This window comes from Scyliorhinus canicula, chromosome 11 (genome assembly GCF_902713615.1).
Source record: "Scyliorhinus canicula chromosome 11, sScyCan1.1, whole genome shotgun sequence".
NCBI lineage: Eukaryota > Metazoa > Chordata > Chondrichthyes > Carcharhiniformes > Scyliorhinidae > Scyliorhinus > Scyliorhinus canicula.
Window position 1 is genome coordinate 169266849 of NC_052156.1, and position 18140 is coordinate 169284988.

General features: G+C 46.7%; 1 protein-coding gene across 6 annotated transcripts in view; it reads left to right on the forward strand.

The window, feature by feature from the left end:
- Positions 1-18140, forward strand: part of pcloa (piccolo presynaptic cytomatrix protein a) — a 543385-nt gene that overhangs the window by 18752 nt on the left and 506493 nt on the right. For all 6 annotated transcript variants that reach the window (XM_038811992.1, XM_038811991.1, XM_038811990.1 and 3 more), the window contains exon 3: positions 8361-9797. In XM_038811992.1, the coding sequence (XP_038667920.1) occupies positions 8361-9797 (1437 nt within the window). The remainder of the gene's footprint in view (positions 1-8360; positions 9798-18140) is intronic.

The following is an 18140-nucleotide window of genomic DNA, read 5'->3' on the forward strand; positions in this document are numbered from 1 at the left end:
AACGGGGAGCCAATGGATGTGGTATATCTGGATTTCCAGAAAGCCTTTGACAAGGTGCCATACCAAAGGTTGAGCACAAGATAAAGATGCATGGCATTAAGGGTAAAGTAGTAACATGGATAGAGGATTGGTTAATTAATAGAAAGCAAAGAGTAGGGATTAATGGGTGTTTCTCTGGTTGGCAATCAGTAGCTAGTGGTGTCCCTCAGGGATCTGTGTTGGGCCCACAATTGTTCACAATTTACAAAGATGATTTGGAGTTGGGGACCAAGTGCAGTGTGTCCAAGTTTGCAGATGACACTAAGATGAGTGGTAAAGCGAAAAGTGCAGAGGATACTGGAAGTCTGCGGAGGGATTTGGATAGGTTAAGTGAATGGGCTAGGGCCTGGCAGATGGAATACAATGTTGACAAATGTGAGGTTATCCATTTTGGTAGGAATAACAGCAAACGGGATTATTATTTAAATGGTAAAATATTGAAACATGCTGCTGTGCAGAGAGACCTGGGTGTGCTAGTGCATGAGTCACAAAAAGTTGGTTTACAGGTGCAACAGGTGATTAAGAAGGCAAATGGAATTGTTTCCTTCATTGCTAGAGGGATGGAGTTTAAGACTAGGGAGGTTATGCTGCAATTGTATAAGGTGTTAGTGAGGCCACACCTGGAGTATTGTGTTCAGTTTTGGTCTCCTTACTTGAGAAAGGACTGGCACTGGAGGGTATGCAGAGGAGATTCACTAGGTCAATCCCAGAGTTGATGGGGTTGGATTACGAGGAGGTAATCTGGGACTGTACTCGTTGGAATTTAGAAGGATGAGAGGGGAATCTTTTTTTTTTAAATTTAGATTACCCAATTATTTTTTCCAATTAAGGGGCAATTTAGCATGGCCAATCCACCTACTCAGCACATTTTTGGGTTGTGGGGGCGAAACCCACGCAGACACGGGGAGAATGTACAAACTCCACACGGACAGTGACCCAGAGCCGGGATCGAACCTGGGACCTCAGCGCCGTGAGGCGGTTGTGCTAACCACAAGGCCACCGTGCTGCCCCGAGAGGGGAATCTTATAGAAACATATAAAATTATGAAGGGAAGTTAGGATAGATGCGGGCAGGTTGTTTCCACTGACGGGTGAAAGCAGAACTAGGGGGCATACCCTCAAAATAAGGGGAAGTAGATTTAGGGCTGAGTTTAGGAGGAACGTTTTCACCCAAAGGGTTGTGAGTCTATGGAATTCCTTGCCCAGTGAAGCAGTTGAGGCTCCTTCATTAAATGTTTTTAAGGTAAAGATAGATAGTTTTTTGAAGAATAAAGGGATTAAGGGTTATGGTGTTCAGGCCGGAAAGTGGAGCTGAGTCCACAAAAGATCAGCCATGATCACATTGAATGGCGGAGCAGGCTCGAGGGGCCAGATGGCCGACTCCTGCTCCTAGTTCTTATGTTCTTTTGAGATGTGGGCACTTCTGACAAGATGAGCATTGATTGCCCATCCCCGATTGCCTTGAAATGGGGGCAGTTAAGATTCAACCACCTTGATATGGGTTGAGAGTCACAATTACGCGAAACCAGGAAAGGATTGCAGATTTCCTTCCCTCATGGAAAATAGTTAACCAGATGGTTTTTTGCAACAATTGATGAGAGTCACCATGGTTACCATTGCTGAGAGTAGTTTTATATTCCAGATTCATGAATTGAATTTAAATTCGACCAGCTGACTTGGTGGGATTTGAATTCACGTCTTCAAAGGCCTCTGTATTACTCTACCAGTGACATTACCACTTGCCCACTATCCCTTTAAGACCTACTGCTTTGACCAAAGGCTCAATCTATTCGAATGGGGACAGAATCCCATAGTGCAGGATTAGCCGGATGTTTCCCATGCTCGGAGCACCGAGATACACCCCGCTATCTAACGCCCACCCAGGTATCGGGGTGCTCAGTGGGGGAACCCCCGACGAGGCCGCACGTAGCCCCGTTTTCTGCAGTGAGGTGCTCCGCTCACAGGAACTCCTCAGTGCAGCGAGAGATCAGGCCAATCTCCCAAAGTCCCGGGCCATTCCAAAACCCCACACACACGGAGTATACTTCCCGGCCAAAATTGGTAATTAACGACGCAAAATTTGGTGGAGTTGTGGATAGTGAAGAGGATTGTCAGAGGATACAGCAGGATATAAACTTGGAGTCTTGGGCGGAGAAATGGCAGATGGAGTTTAATCCGGAGAAGTGAGAGGTAATGCACTTTGGAAGGTCCAATGCATGTAGGAATTACACAGTAAATGGTAGAACTCTTCCGAGTACTGACAGGCAGAGGGATCTGGGCGTGCATGTCCACTGATCACTGAAAGTGGCAACGCATGTGGATAAGGTGGTCAAGAAGGCATAAGGCATGCTGGCCTTCATCGGTCAGGGCATTGAATATAAAAGTTGGCAAGTCCTGTTGCAGCTGTACAGGACCTTAGTTAGGCCTCATTTGGAATATTGTGTACAATTCTGGCCGCTACACTACCAGAAGGATGTGGATGCTTTGGAGAGGGTACAGAAGCGGTTTACCAGGACGTTGCCTGGTATGGAGGGCATTAGCTATGAGGAGAGGTTAGATAGACTTGGTCTAGGGCAGCACGGTGGCACAGTGGTTAGCATTGCTGCCTACGGCGCTGAGGACCTGGGTTCGAATCCCGGCCCTGGGTCACTGTCTGTGAGGAGTTTTCACATTCTCCCCGTGTCTGCGTGGGTTTTGCCCCACAACCCAAAGATGTGCAGGCTAGGTGGATTGGCCACGCTAAATTGCATAGAAGGTGGTAAATATATGGAACTTGCTGCTTGGGGAGGTGGTGGCAGCCGGTACGATAGCGGCATTTAAGGAGCATCTGGACAAATATATGAATAGGATGGGAATGGAAGGATACGGACTCTGTGAGTGCATACGGTTTTAATGTAGGCAGCTACCATGGTCAGCGCAGACTTGGAGGGCCAAAGGGCTTGTTCCTGTGCTGTATTGTTCTTTGTTCTTTGTACCTCGGAAATTTCCTCCGCACCCTCTCCGAGGCCCTGACATCCTTCCTGAGGTGTGGTGCCCAGAACTGAACACGCTGCTCCAGATGAGGCCTCACCATTGATTTATAAAGGTTAAGTTTAACTTCCGTGCTTTATAATTCATGTGAATGTTTCTAATGCCAAGGATCCAGCATGCCTTTCAACAAATTTCTCACCTTATCCTGCCCACTTCCCAGATTTGAGTATGGGAAGCTGCACCCCATTCAAATTTGTACAGAATTAACTTCTATTGCCTCTCCTCAATTTTCCTTCTAAGGTGCCTAACTTCAATTGGATTGGACCTTGGATTCATGTCGCATTACATTCACCCCCCACCATCTGGCCTGGGCTTGCGAAATCCTACCAACTGTCCTGGCTTGTGACAATTCACACCTCTTTAACCTGGGGTTACCCCTACCTCAGGATCTGTAAAGGCTTAATTACCTGCAAATGCTCGCATTCTAAGCATCGTCTTGCATCTTTGACTTTGTCTATATATATATATGTTTCTGGAACCTACCTCGTCATTCACCAGAGGAAAGAGCAGAGCTCTGAAAGCTAGTGATTTGAAACAAACCTGTTGCACTTTAACCTGGTATTGTAAGACTTCTTTCTGTACCCTTATAAGAAACAACATGAAAGGGCTCATCCAGGATTTTATCCCGGGGCCGCCCTCACATTCGTGGAGCACAACCCCTAGCCCAATGAGCTGGTCAGTCTATTTATGACCTCCTCAATAGATACATAGAGACAAGCACGGTAGCATGGTGGTTAGCATCAATGCTTCACAGCTCTATGGTCCCAGGTTCGATTCCCAGCTGGGTCACTGTCTGTGCGGAATCTGCACGTCCTCCCCGTGTGTGCGTGGGTTTCCTCCGGGTGCTCCAGTTTCCTCCCACAGTCCAAAGATGTGCGGGTTAGGTGGATTGGCCAGGCTAAATTGCCGTTAGTGTCCTAAAAAATAAGGTTAATGGGGGTTGTTGGGTTGCTGGTATAGGGTGGATACGTGGGCTTGAGTGGGGTGATCATTGCTCGGCACAACATCGAGGGCCGAAGGGCCTGTTCTGTGCTGTACTGTTCTAAAAAAAGAGAAGATAGGAGCAGGAGGAGGCCTTTTGGCTCTTTGAGCCTTCTCCGCCATTCATCACGATCATGGCTGATCATCCAAATCAATAACCCAATCTTACTTTCCATAGCCTTTGATCCCATTCTCCCCAATTGCTATATCTAGCTGCCTCTTGAATATGTTCAATGTTTTAGCATCAACTACGTCCTGTGGTAATGAATTCCAAAGAACAAAGAACAAAGAAAAGTACAGCACAGGAACAGGCCCTTCGGCCCTCCAAGCCTGCGCCGACTATGCTGCCTGTCTAAACTAAAATCTTCGACACTTCCGGGGTCCGTATCCCTCTATTCTTATTCTATTCATGTATTTGACAAGATGCGCCTTAAACGTCACTATCGTCCCTGTTTCCATCACCTTCTCCAGCAACGAGTTCCAGGCACCCACTACTCTCTGTGCAAAAAACTTACCTCGCACAGCTCCTCTAAATTTTGCCCCTTACACTTTAAACCTATGCCCCCTCGTAATTGGCCCCTCTACCCTGGGAAAAAGTCTCTGACTATCCACTCTGTCTATGCCCCTCATAATTTTGTAGACCTCTATCAGGTCGCCCCTCAACCTCATTCGTTTCAGTGAGAACAAACTGTGTTTCTTCAACCTCTCCTCATAGCTAATGCCTTCAATCCCATCAATTTTCCCAGCACCATTTCTCTATCAATGTTGATCTCCATCAGTTCTTCCTTCTCACTAAACCTTTCATTCTCCAACATTTCTGGTGTCTGATGTGTGTCCTCATTTGTGAAGACAGAACCAAAGTATGTATTCAATTGCTCAGCCATTTCTTTGTCCCTTATTATGCATTCCCCTGTTTCTGTCTGTAGGGGGCCTACATTTCTCTTTACCAATCTCTTTCTCATCATATATCTATAGAAACACTTAGTGTCAGTCTTTATGTTCCCTGCAAGCTTCCTTTCGTACTGAACTTTCCCCTTCTTAATCAATCCCTTCGTCCTTCTTTGCTGAATTCTAAACTGCTCCCAATCCTCAGACCTATTATTTTTCTTGGCCAATCTGTATGCGTCTTCCTTGTGTCGGATACTATTTCTAATTTCCTTTGTAAGCCATGGATTGGCCCTCTTTTCCCCTTTGCTTTTGGGCCAGACAGGAATGAACAGTTGCTGTAGTTCCCCCATGCGTTCCTAGAATGTTTGCCATTGTCTATCCACTGTCATCCCTTTAAGTAACTCTCCCCAATCTATCAAGGCCAATTCATGCCTCATATTTTCATAGTTCCCTTTATTAACATTCAGGACCCTCGTCTCCGAATCAACTACTTCACTCACCACCTTGATCACAAATTCTATCATGTTATGGTCGCTCATCCCCAAGGGGTCTCGTACAGCCAGATTGGCAATGATTCCCTTCTCATTACACAGTACCCAGTCAAAGATGGTCTGCTCTCTAGTTTGTTCCTCCACGTATTGGTCAAGAAAACCATCCCGTATATACTCCAGGAATTCCTCCTCTAAGGCATTGTGTCTAAATTGATTTGCCCAACCTATGTGAAGATTAAAATCATCCATGATCACCCATATTCCCTTGTTACGTGCATCCCTAATTTTGTCTTTAATGCTATTCCCAACCTCACCAGTGCAGTTTGGGCTCTATTTCTGACACCCACTAATGTTTTTTGCCCCTTGGTATTTCTCAACTCTACCCATACAGATTCCACATTGTCAGAGCTAATATCCTTTCTCACTACTGTGTTAATTTCCTCTTTAACCAGCAGTGCCACACCACCACCTTTTCCTTTATGCCTGTCCTTCCTATCTACACCTAAACAATGTCCAGAGATGTGCAGGTTAGGTGGATTGCTGGGTCACTATCCGTGTTGAGTTTGCACATTCTCCCCATGTCTGCATTGGTTTTGCCCCCACAACACAAAAGATGTGCACGGTAGGTGAATTGGACGCGCTAAATTGCCCCTTAATTGGAAAAAATAAATTGGGTACTCTAAATTTATAAACAAAAAGATTAGGTTGATTGCCATGCTAAATTGCCCCTTAGTGTCCAAAGATTAGGCAGGGTTATGGTGTTACATGAATAGGGTGGGGGAGTGAGCCTAGGTAGGGAGCTCTTTCAGAGGGTCTGTGTAAACCCGATGGGCCAAATGGCCTCCTTCTGCATTGTAGGGATTCTATGAATATTGTTGCTCATAGTTTACTTAATTTCCAAACTGAAATGAAATGAAATGAAAAATGAAAATCACTTATTGTCACGAGTAGGCTTCAATGAAGTTACTGTGAAAAGCCCCTAGTCGCCACATTCCGGCGCCTGTCCGGGGAGGCTGGTACGGGAATACTCCCAAACCCAAGTCCAGGCTCATGAAAAGGAATACTGGTCTGATTTATTACTGCTGTCTACTTTCTGTCCTTTAGCTTACTTCATATCCACACTGCCTCATACCATTAACCTTTTACTTCAGTCTGTTATGTGACACTTTATTAATATCTTAAAATCTGTACATGCAACATCTGTCTTTAAAAACACAATTTTTGTGATCTTCTAGACCTTCATAACCCTTTCTGTTTTATTCAATTAAGGACTGGAATATATGGGCCTGGATTATGTGGTGGTTGAGGAAAACTGTCAACATTTGCTGTCCTGACCCCTGTGAAATGGACCATGAATTGGGATGTGGGATATGTGTAGATTAGCATGGATATCCGGAAGTAATGCCCGATCACTGTGTGCATAGACTCAGACTGTGCTTATGGCCCCTGCCAAGCTGGGAGTCATTGAACCCAGTAAGAAGATCAATTTGCCCAATCCCACATCGCCACTTAAAGCCCCATAAAAAGTTACACCTTTTTCAATCAGGTGGAACTGTTTTTAAGGTAGAAAAGGTCAACCAAGTTTGATGAACAGAACTGGCCCTGAAAAAATACAAGTTTCACAGCACTCTGTAATTCTAAAATTAATCAGCAGATTTTATGCTAAATTTTTTGTTAAATGCTTTTGCAGAATACTTTAGTTTCTACCTTTGGCCCATGTGGAGCCCCACATCTCTAATTTGCTCCATGTAAACATTTAGAAAAGTGATTTTATTTTACTCCATTTTGTTTCCTGATTATGTTTTTGTGAAATTCCATTTTGGTTTTTGGATTCTCGGGTGGCTTGGTGACATTATTCCAATTCCAAATTGGAAACTTCCTGGAAAGGCAACTGCAATTACTCTCTCTCTGGCTGTCGATGGAAAATTCCGAGCAGAGAGATTGTTGCTTTGATGTTTATGGTGAGTGAGTATCGTTACTTGCTGCTGATCACAAGCATCGAGTCCTGGCTCCAGAAACAATGGGGCCTGTTTGAATTTCAGTAGTGAACGTAATTAAATGGTGGCCGATATCAATAAAACCTTGGAATATCTACAAAATAACTGATGTCACTTTTTATTAACAATATAGATCACGTCTGTTTCACTGTAATGGAAAAACATAGTTTTCCAAAATGCAGTGATCTTCTTTAATATTTAACTGAGGTCTTTTCAATTCATAAGCAGAGCTTGAAGAGGTTTTTCATCTGAAATTGTCCTTTTTCATCAAGATTATAGTTTGGGAGTAGATAGTTAAAATCATTCAGCAATGGCAAAGGGTTCTGAGCAGAAATGGTTAGTAGTGTTTGATGTGTTAGGCAGGTTGGTTCGATGTGGACTGCACACGATGAGGGGAAGTTAGAAACAGACGTCTAACACTGGAGAAGATCTAACACTGTTTTATTCAACTATAGAACTGCTACACATATTCAGCTGTGGGTCAACACTATACTGATCTGACTGGTGACCTTGTACTAGCCTGACCAGACTTACTAGCTATCGCATTGTGTTTGCATTTGCTAGCTCGTGGACTCTGACTGTCTCAGTAGCTGGGTCCTGAGAGAGCGGAAAACCTAGTGCCCTCTGGCTTCATAGTGGTAGTGTCCTGTCTGGTGATTGGCTGTACTGTGTTGTATGCTTACTGGTCATCCTATGTGTCAATCACTGCCTGTCTGCATCTCATTATATACATGAGTGGATATTATGACAGTGTTATTTGACCAGAAATTGTTAATGAGGAAATAAAACTAATTTTATTAAAATGATCAGTGTGCATCTTCGCAAAAAGAAATGATGATGTTTGCTAATTTAAATAGTTGGTTAGCTATTAACAGATCTGATTCAATGCAAATTGTTTTTGACGTATTATATGTTTTTATGCTCATTATTTACAGGTCAGAGAATGGCTTTGTTTAAATTGTCAGATGCAAAGAGCCCTTGGCATGGACATGACCTCAGTCCCTGGATCCAAGCCACAGCCTCTGCAGCCCAAGCAGCCGGGAGCAACTTCCTCTGTCCCACAAATGGCCAGACAGGCTCCAGCTCAGCAGACAGCTCAAAAACCTGAACAAGCCAAGTCATTATCACAGACTGGATCCAGAAAGCAGCCCGTGCTGACTAAGCAGCAATCAATGGCTACCTCTCCCCCATTGAAAGCCAAACAACCATCACATGGGCCTCGCGACCAACCAGCAAAACAGCAAACAAGCCAGACACCAAAACTAGTTCAACCATCTCAGCAGCTGGTGGATGTAAAGAGCCAGCAAGATGTGAACAAGCCCCCACAACAAGTCATTTCCATCACTCCAGTACCAGAGAGTAAACAATCTTCACTGGGTCCCCAGGTTCAACCAGCTGTTCAGCAAAAAGTCTCTGACGAAAGTAAGAGAGCAGAACAAACAAGGTCAGCCACACAGCTCCAGCAGCTCACCAAGAAAGAGGAAGTATCTGGTCCTAAAACACAGGCACAACAGTTGCAAAAAAAGGGAAATATTGTTCCAGGGACAGAGTCTGGCCCTGGGATAAAGACTCAGAAGCCGGATGAGGCTCAACAGAAGCAACCAGGGCAGATCCAGAAACCAGTATTAGTGGAAAAACTACCACAAGGAAAGCAACCGATTAGTGCCGCTACTCCTGATCTGATCAAACAGCCGGCTTTGAAAGCGGAACCCAAGACTGGTCACCCAAAGGAAGAACAAGCAAAACCAACTCAGAAACCCGCAGTTGGTAAAGCTCTACCATCACAAATTCCACCAGAGCCTCAAAAAGCTCCAAAAGCAGCGGAACAGTCGAGGCGTTTCAGCCTCAACCTGGGGGGTGCTGCACAGCCCCCTCCGTTCCAGCCATCAACTCCTCAAGAGACTGTCACTGGTAAACTCTTTGGGTTCGGGGCGTCACTGTTCAGCCAAGCCTCAACTTTGATGTCAACAGCACCACAGCAACAAGATCCCCATGGACATGCTGCAAAGCAACCTTCTGCTGTACCTCCAACTACAGCTCAGACAACCTCCAAGGAGAGCACTGCTTCTCAGCAATCTCCTAAACGTGACATTGGTAAAAGAGAAGCTAAACCTCCAGCAGCTCATCCCAGTGATCAGAAGGCTGCTGTGGCAGCACAAGAGAAAGCAAACAGGCAAGCGGTGGAAACCATCAAGAAGGCAACCAAACCTTTGGAAAGTGAAATTGCTGCTCCATCAAAGGCCGCTTGCCCTCTTTGTAAAATCGCTCTGAATATTGATTCCAATGCCCCTCCTAACTTCGACACATGTACACAATGCAAGGCTGTTGTATGCAATCTCTGTGGATTTAATCCAACGCCACATTTAACAGAGGTAGGAAATTATTACATTTCTCTATAATAGAAGTGATATCATTTTTACAAGTAACATTTGTATATTTGGCATTTCAATTCACATTTGTGGAAATTTCACAATTGTTGTTTTGGTGACTTTTCCCCTCGCAAGAAAGTTTTATATTGATCTTCAAGTTAAGAACCATTTCCCCTTATGCACTTTTCATGTCTTGGAACTTGTAAAATTCAGGCTAATCATTTTTGTTCTGCCTGCGTGTTATTGCTGAGCACGTGAGAAGGTGTCACCCAATATAGGATTTCATTATCATTCCAGGTCATAGTAATAACACTGAGATCATAGAAAATAATAATAATTTAATAATAGCAAATAGATGATGAAGGAAATTACTGACACACAAAGCAGTTTATTGAAATTATATTACAATTGTCCACTATGTATGGATAATAAATTACTTAAAGGTTTGAAATCATGCACAACATATCATGCTTAATCTTTCAGCAATATTTGGTGCATTTTAGAATAATTGTTTTTGAGATGCTTTTATGGTTAAAATGTTTTTGCTAAACTTGGCAAGTGCTGTCTGAGGAATATTCTTCCTTACAGCCGAGCATTTTAAAAGCTTATGTGGTCTGATGAAAATCCCAATTTGTGTATCTTGGTCCAAATGAAACCGTCTCGAGCAATTATACTGACAGGTATATTTTATGAAATGTGCAAAGGTTCTGTGTATGTTCACCTTTGGGCAGGATGATTTGTGACTATCAACATTTTAATGAAACACCTTGATAACGTGATGAGGTCAAATTAAAGCTAATTCCTGATGAATTTGACCTTCGGCCATGTTTCAACTTTGGGATCTCTTTGGACTTCATGGCTTTTATACTGTTGATTCTCATGAAGATAAACCTTCCCATTGGCAACACATTGAATTACCTGTAAATTCCTCGGAATTTTATTCAGCACCTCATGTTTTAATGTGGAACACCTGGAGGCATCTCTTCATATTAGGGAGGAATGTCTGCTAAAAATTACAAGAAAGCAAAATACCCCGTGAAATATCAGATTTGCTTTTTACGGTTCACTTAGGATATTGTAACGTCAACACATTGTCAAGGAATTATTGGAACTACGGTTGCCCACATGCTAAGTTCTTGATTTTCACCATGGCTAGGAGCGATGAAGAATGCTGAATGGAGGATAATTGGTTCCTCAAAAGGTGGAAAGGATATTTGAAATGAGCCGCTCATTTGATGCACTCCCGAACTAATATCTGTAAACAGTATTTCCCCTCAGAGAGTTTGGGGTATTTTACTCAGCTGCCAGTTGCTGAGTTTGTGTTAATGTGAGAACGAGGAGCAGGAGTCAGTAATTCAGCTCCTCGAGCTCGCTCCACCATTCAATACATTTGTGGCTGATCACATCCCTGCCTCACCTCCACCTTCCTACCCACTCCACACAACCCTTCATCCCGCTATTAATTAAAAACCCATCTATCTCCTCCTTCAATGTGTTTAGTGTTCTAGTGTCCTGTGCACTCTGGGATAGAGAATTCCACAGATTCAGTAGAGCAGGCGAAGCCTCCACCAGAAAGCAACCCAATCTTCCAACAGAAAATATTTCTCTGTATTGAAGGAATTGTGCCATCTATTAGAAATGGTTATTGTGTTGCATTTCAATATCCTTCTCAAGGCTCACATGCATAAGAACCACCTCTCCCTCCCAGTGCTTCTTTATCTGATTCCACAGCTCCTAAAACCTCTACCCCCCTCCAAGCCATTTGCAACTCTCCCCATAGCTTCCACAGCCCCCCTACCTTGTGCTTCTGCAGCCTCTACCCCTCTCTGAGACACTCACGACTCTCCCCCGTATTCTCTGCAGTCTCCACTCACAGGTTAAGCTGTTTAATAGTGGGAAAAAAATCGACTGCCATGATTTTCTCAATTACTCAAAACTATCAGCATAATCCTACTGATTCACGGGACTAAAATCCCACAGGAAAGTACCAATCTCTGAGGCAACCAAATATAATCTGATAACATAACAAAAAGATTAAATATTTCCCCCCAAAATCCCTTAATCTACTTATACAGATGGTTCTGTGGAATTTAAATCTTGCAATATTCTTTCCTTCTGTGGTCTCACTGTGTCTCCAGGCTTTGGACTGAATCTTCTCTCCTATCCTGGAGAGACCTTCCTTCTTTACGGATTTACTGCTCACTTCCATCTTCTCATTGGTCCCTGTTGGGCAAATGTGGCCAGGGTTGCAAATATGCAAAGGTTCTGTTAACTGAGGTTGAAAATATGTTTAAAATCAAACTCACCTTCTGCACGTGCGGCTTTTTAAAAGAAAATCCAGCAAATGTGTAATTACCCCAAGAAATACATTTATTATATTGAGAACAACACAGTGAAAACAATTTGTAAAATGGAAGATCAATAATTGGGTAAAAATACAGCGGTGCTGAGGAACTAAATGTATTTCTCCAATTCTTTTTTCTGTAACAGACGTCACTGGTGATCAAATATATTTGATTTTGCTACCAATAGGAAAAACCTTAAAGCAGCAATTTCAAATATTCCTTGGCACCAAATGGTATGCTCACCACCTATTCATAGTTTAGCTTCAGTATTGATTCTCCACAAGGCCTCTGGAATTAGTACTGTCGACATAACTGTGATGGACTGGGGAGCAGAACACATGAAAGATGGTGTTGAAAGAATAATTGAAAAACCTGCAGTAAACTGGGAGAATGAAAAATAATGGTGTACTTGTCCAACATCCAAAAAAATAGGTTTCATTGCCTCAATTATTTCCGTATGTTTTGACTGATTGCCATTATTTCAGTGAGTCTCCTTTGAGAGGCGTAAATTGAGGTTCATCAACTGCCAGATAAAATCAATATTCCCGAAGGATATGTACATTTAAAATCTTCCTCTTCATGGATGTTGTTTTTTGCTGAGATGTTTGTAGATTTTCAGGCTGAAAATATTCCGTGGTTACACTGCTTTGGTTTTTTGGTTTTCACCAATCAATAACAGAACAAGGAATGTTCAGGGAGAATACATTTTTGTTCAAAAGTCATTCGCTTTTCAGAGAAAGAACTCATAGTTTGACCGTATTTATCTGTCAAGCACCCTTCAAAGAAAATCACCCCATGATATGATCAAAAGTATTTGTTCAGTGAACAGAGGGGGTGGTGACACAAATTCTTGAGCTTGAGACCCATTCTCCAGCTTCCCAATCCCAACAAACCATGCTGTCATCGGAGAAATTTGGATTTCCAGCATTTTAAAATTCTTTCATGGTATGTGGGTGTTCTTGGCCAACATTTGTCACCCATCCTAACTGTGCTTGAACTGAGTGGCTTGCTCAGCCATTTCACAGGGGAATTAACAGCTTCCATTGCGTGTGTCTGCCCAAAGATAGACACTCACTCATTGTATATTTCCTGAGCATGGACTAGTTAGACATTGCACCATTTACTGTGGAGTTATTCTGGAACACGTACATACGAACATACAAATTAGAAGCAGGATTAGGCTATTCAGCCCCTCGAGCCTGCTCCCCCATTCAATAAGATCATGGTTGATCTGATTTTAACCTCACCTCCACCTTCTTGTCAACCCCCAATAACCTTTCAACCCCACCCTCCCAGCTCCTGACCTGTTCATCAAGAATCTATCTTGCTGAGCCTTAAAAATAGACTCTGCTTCCACTGCCTTTTGAGGAGAGAGTTCCAAAGACTCAAAACCCTCTGAAAGAAAAATGTCCTCCTCATTTCTGTCTTAAATCAGCGACCTCTTATTTTTAAACAGTGTCCCAAAATCTCTGACAAGAGGAAACATCCTCTCCACATCCACTTGTTAACACCCCTAAGGAACTAAAGGTTTCAATCAAGTCATCTCTTACTCTTTTGAACTACAGCGGATACAAACCAAAGCTCTCCAACCTTTCCTCATAAGACAACCCGCCCATTCCGGGTATTAATCTAGTAAACCTTCCATGTACATCTTGAAAAGCATTTCCACCTTTCCTTAGATAGGGTGACTAGTACAATGCTCCAGATGTGGTCTCACCAATGTCCTGTACAATTGAAGGAGAACCTCCGTACTTTTGTAATCCGTTCCCCTCACACTAAACAAAACATTCTATGAGTTTTCCAAATTAGTTTCTGTACCTGTCCACCAGCCTTTTGTGATTCATGCACTCAGACACCCAGATCCCTCTGCACGTCAGATCTCGGCAATCTCTCACCATTTTGATAGTACGCTTATTTTTTACTCTTCCTGTCAAAATGGACAGTTTCACATTTTCCCAAATTATCATCCATTTGCCAGTGTTGTCCACTCATTTAGGTTATTTCTGTCCCTTTGTAGCCTCCTTACATCCTCCTCACAATTTACTTTCTTACCTATCTTTGTGTCATCAGCAAATTTAGCAACAATATCTTCAGATCCTTCATCCAAGTCATTTATATAAATTGTAAATGTTGAGGCACCAGCACAGGTCCCTGTGGCACAGACCTCGTCACACCCTGCTAACCAGAAAATGACACATTTATGCCAACTCGGTTCACTAGCCAATCTTCCAACCATGCCCATACCATAAGCTTTTAATGAAGACATTCCGCGAGGATTTCCTTACCGCCAATAAATTAACATTTTGAACTAAAATATGAGGAATTTCTTTACAACGTATTTTAGAAATGTGCTCTGTAGTAATAGTCTCTGTTGAATGGGAGGTTAAATTATATCCAGCAGGATAATCTGTACTGGGCTGAATTTTCATTGCACCGTGTGGGTAAGACAGGTTTCACAAAGCTCAGTACGTCTGCTTTTGAAACCAACATTGGGAAATGGGACCTGGAAACCTGCCCAATAAGGACAGATGAGCAATTGATACTGAGGTCATTAACAGCTCCCAACAGATGAAGCAATGCGGTTACAGAGGACAGTGGGATTTGCCTCCCCCTGGGTTTCTGTCAATGCAGATCATCATTGATTGTACTCACCTGGCTCATAAAAGCCAGAGTGATTCATCTAAAAAGGGCTTCCCTCACTAACTGGTTCAACTGGGCGTTTCTGGCACAGCAAGTGTTTTACTTTGGTCTGTGCGCATTATCCTGTCATACGGCCTTCATCCTGAAATTGCAGGTTCCACAGATCTTCACGCACAGCAAATATTAGTGGATGGCTATGAGGAGGTAAAGAATGTCCATTGCAGATACGCGGCTGGATTCTCCGATTTTGCGGCTAAATGCCAATGCCGGAGTAGGAACTGTGGCGTTTTACGTTGCCAAATTCGTCGGCAAACCCTTGATTATGGGGCCGGTGAGGGGCTAGCAATGGCACCGGGTAGAACCCCTGGCTCCCACACCTAAACGGCCGGAGAATGGCCGGATCCGTGGTTGCGTATACCCACGGTGATGACCTGCATTGGTCGCACCACACAACATGGTGCCGGCAATGCACGGACCCGACCTGCCAGATAGTTTCCCCCTGGACCCCACCTCACTGAAGCCCCTCCCGGACAGCAGTACGGCTTCCCCCCCCCCCCCCCCCCCCCACCGACTGCGGCGGCGTTGGACACAGTCCACAGCCGCCACACAAGCTGAGAGCACAAGTGATCCTTGCCATCGTGAACTTGGCCCATCGGGAGCAGAGCTTTGGGGGAGTGCCTTCAGGTAACGTGCTGAGGCCGTCCCAATGGCGAGCGGCCGTCCCAATGGCCAGCGGCCGTCCCAATGGCGTGTGGCCGTCCCAATGGCGAGAGGCCGTCCCAATGGCGAGAGGCCGTCCCAATGGCGAGCGGCCATCCCAATGGCGAGCGGCGAGGCCGTCCCAATGGCGTGCGGCCGTCCCAATGGCGAGCGGCCGTCCCAATGGCCAGCGGCCGTCCCAATGGCGAGCGGCCGTCCCAATGGCGAGCGGCGAGGCCGTCCCAATGGCGTGCGGCCGTCCCAATGGCGAGCGGCGAGGCCGTCCCAATGGCGTGCGGCCGTCCCAATGGCGTGCGGCCGTCCCAATGGCGTGCGGCCATCCCAATGGCGAGCGGCCGTCCCAATGGCGAGCGGCGAGGCCGTCCCAATGGCGAGCGGCCGTCCCAATGGCGAGCGGCGAGGCCGTCCCAATGGCGTGCGGCCGTCCCAATGGCGAGCGGCGAGGCCGTCCCAATGGCGAGCGGCCGTCCCAATGGCGTGCGGCCGTCCCAATGGCGTGCGGCCGTCCCAATGGCGTGCGGCCATCCCAATGGCGAGCGGCGAGGCCGTCCCAATGGCGAGCGGCGAGGCCGTCCCAATGGCGTGCGGCCGTCCCAATGGCGTGCGGCCGTCCCAATGGCGTGCGGCCATCCCAATGGCGAGCGGCGAGGCCGTCCCAATGGCGAGCGGCGAGGCCGTCCCAATGGCGTGCGGCGAGGCCGTCCCAATGGCGTGCGGCGAGGCCGTCCCAATGGCGAGCGGCCGTCCCAATGGCGTGCGGCCGTCCCAATGACGTGCGGCCGTCCCAATGGCGTGCGGCCGTCCCAATGGCGTGCGGCCGTCCCAATGGCGTGCGGCCGTCCCAATGGCGAGCGGCCGTCCCAATGGCGAGCGGCCGTCCCAATGGCGTGCGGCCATCCCAATGGCGAGCGGCGAGGCCGTCCCAATGGCGTGCGGCGAGGCCGTCCCAATGGCGTGCGGCCATCCCAATGGCGTGCGGCCGTCCCAATGGCGAGCGGCGAGGCCGTCCCAATGGCGAGCGGCCATCCCAATGGCGAGCGGCCGTCCCAATGGCGTGCGGCCGTCCCAATGGCGAGCGGCCGTCCCAATGGCGAGCGGCCGTCCCAATGGCGAGCGGCGAGGCCGTCCCAATGGCGTGCGGCCGTCCCAATGGCGAGCGGCGAGGCCGTCCCAATGGCGTGCGGCCGTCCCAATGGCGAGCGGCCGTCCCAATGGCGAGCGGCCGTCCCAATGGCGAGCGGCCGTCCCAATGGCGAGCGGCCGTCCCAATGGCGAGCGGCCGTCCCAATGGCGAGCGGCCATCCCAATGGCGAGCGGCCGTCCCAATGGCGAGCGGCCATCCCAATGACGTGCGGCCGTCCCAATGGCGTGCGGCCGTCCCAATGGCGAGCGGCCGTCCCAATGGCGTGCGGCCGTCCCAATGACGTGCGGCCGTCCCAATGACGTGCGGCCGTCCCAATGGCGAGCGGCCGTCCCAATGGCGTGCGGCGAGGCCGTCCCAATGGCGTGCGGCGTGCTCCTCAATGATGCCGTTTTGGAAAGAGCGGTGCATCCGGAAACAGGCGCCACTCCCGATTCCATCATAAAAAGGGATCCCCCCCCCCCCGATATGATGCACAGCTGAAGGGTCAGCTGGGGCCAGAGGGCACCTCGGGGATGGCTGAGGGGGACACCTATATGAGCCGTGGCCCTAAGTTCACAGTGGGCAGTGCGCAGCTGCATGACTGCCTTGCCGACAATGGTGTTCCGTGCCCATACACCCCTCCCCACTTCCCACCTCCTGGCCACTCCCCGCAATTCCCCTGACCCTGGCAGAAGCCTCCCCCCGGCCAGCGGCACAACTGGCAGAAAGCAATGATGATATTGGACACTTTCCGTACCTCCTCTCTCTCCATTATCAGCCACAGAGCAGGTTTCCCGATTTTGAAAAGACCAAGTGACCCGCGCGGTCGGGAACCCAGCCCATCGGAGCGGAGAATCGCTGAGGCCCCGGAGAATACGGGTGGGGCCCGCTAATGATATGCAAAAGGTGCCTTGTGTACGTGTGGAGTGAGATGCATTGACGCCATTCTCGAGGTGACGGAAAATCACGATTTGACATCTAATTGCCACCTGCCGCGATTTTGGCATCAGAAGTTATTCTTCACCCAATCACATTTCTCGATTTCGCCGACGGCTAATAAAGAATCCTGCATATGGTTTTTACATCTTTATGTAACCCTGTAACAGAAATGCAGAGATGCTCTAACCAATGCCATATGATCATAAGGATCACCATCAAGTAGAACATCAGTCCTTTGACAAAGTAGATCCGGTGCCTGGTCTAATCAAGTGGGACAATCTAGTCCACTCCCTCAAGGGTGTTGCTGATCTATAGAATCTATAGAGTCCCTACAGTGCAAAATGAGGCCATTTGGCCCATCGAGTCTGCATTAACCCCCTGAAAGAGCACCCTTCCTAGGCCCACACCTTCCCACTATCCCCATAACCCAGTAACTCCACCCAACCTTTTGGACACTAAGGGGAAATTTAGCATGGCCAATCCACCTAACCTGCACATCTTTGGACTGTGGGATGAAACCGGAGCACCCGGAGGATACGCACGCAGACACGGGGAGAACGGACAAACTCCACACAGATA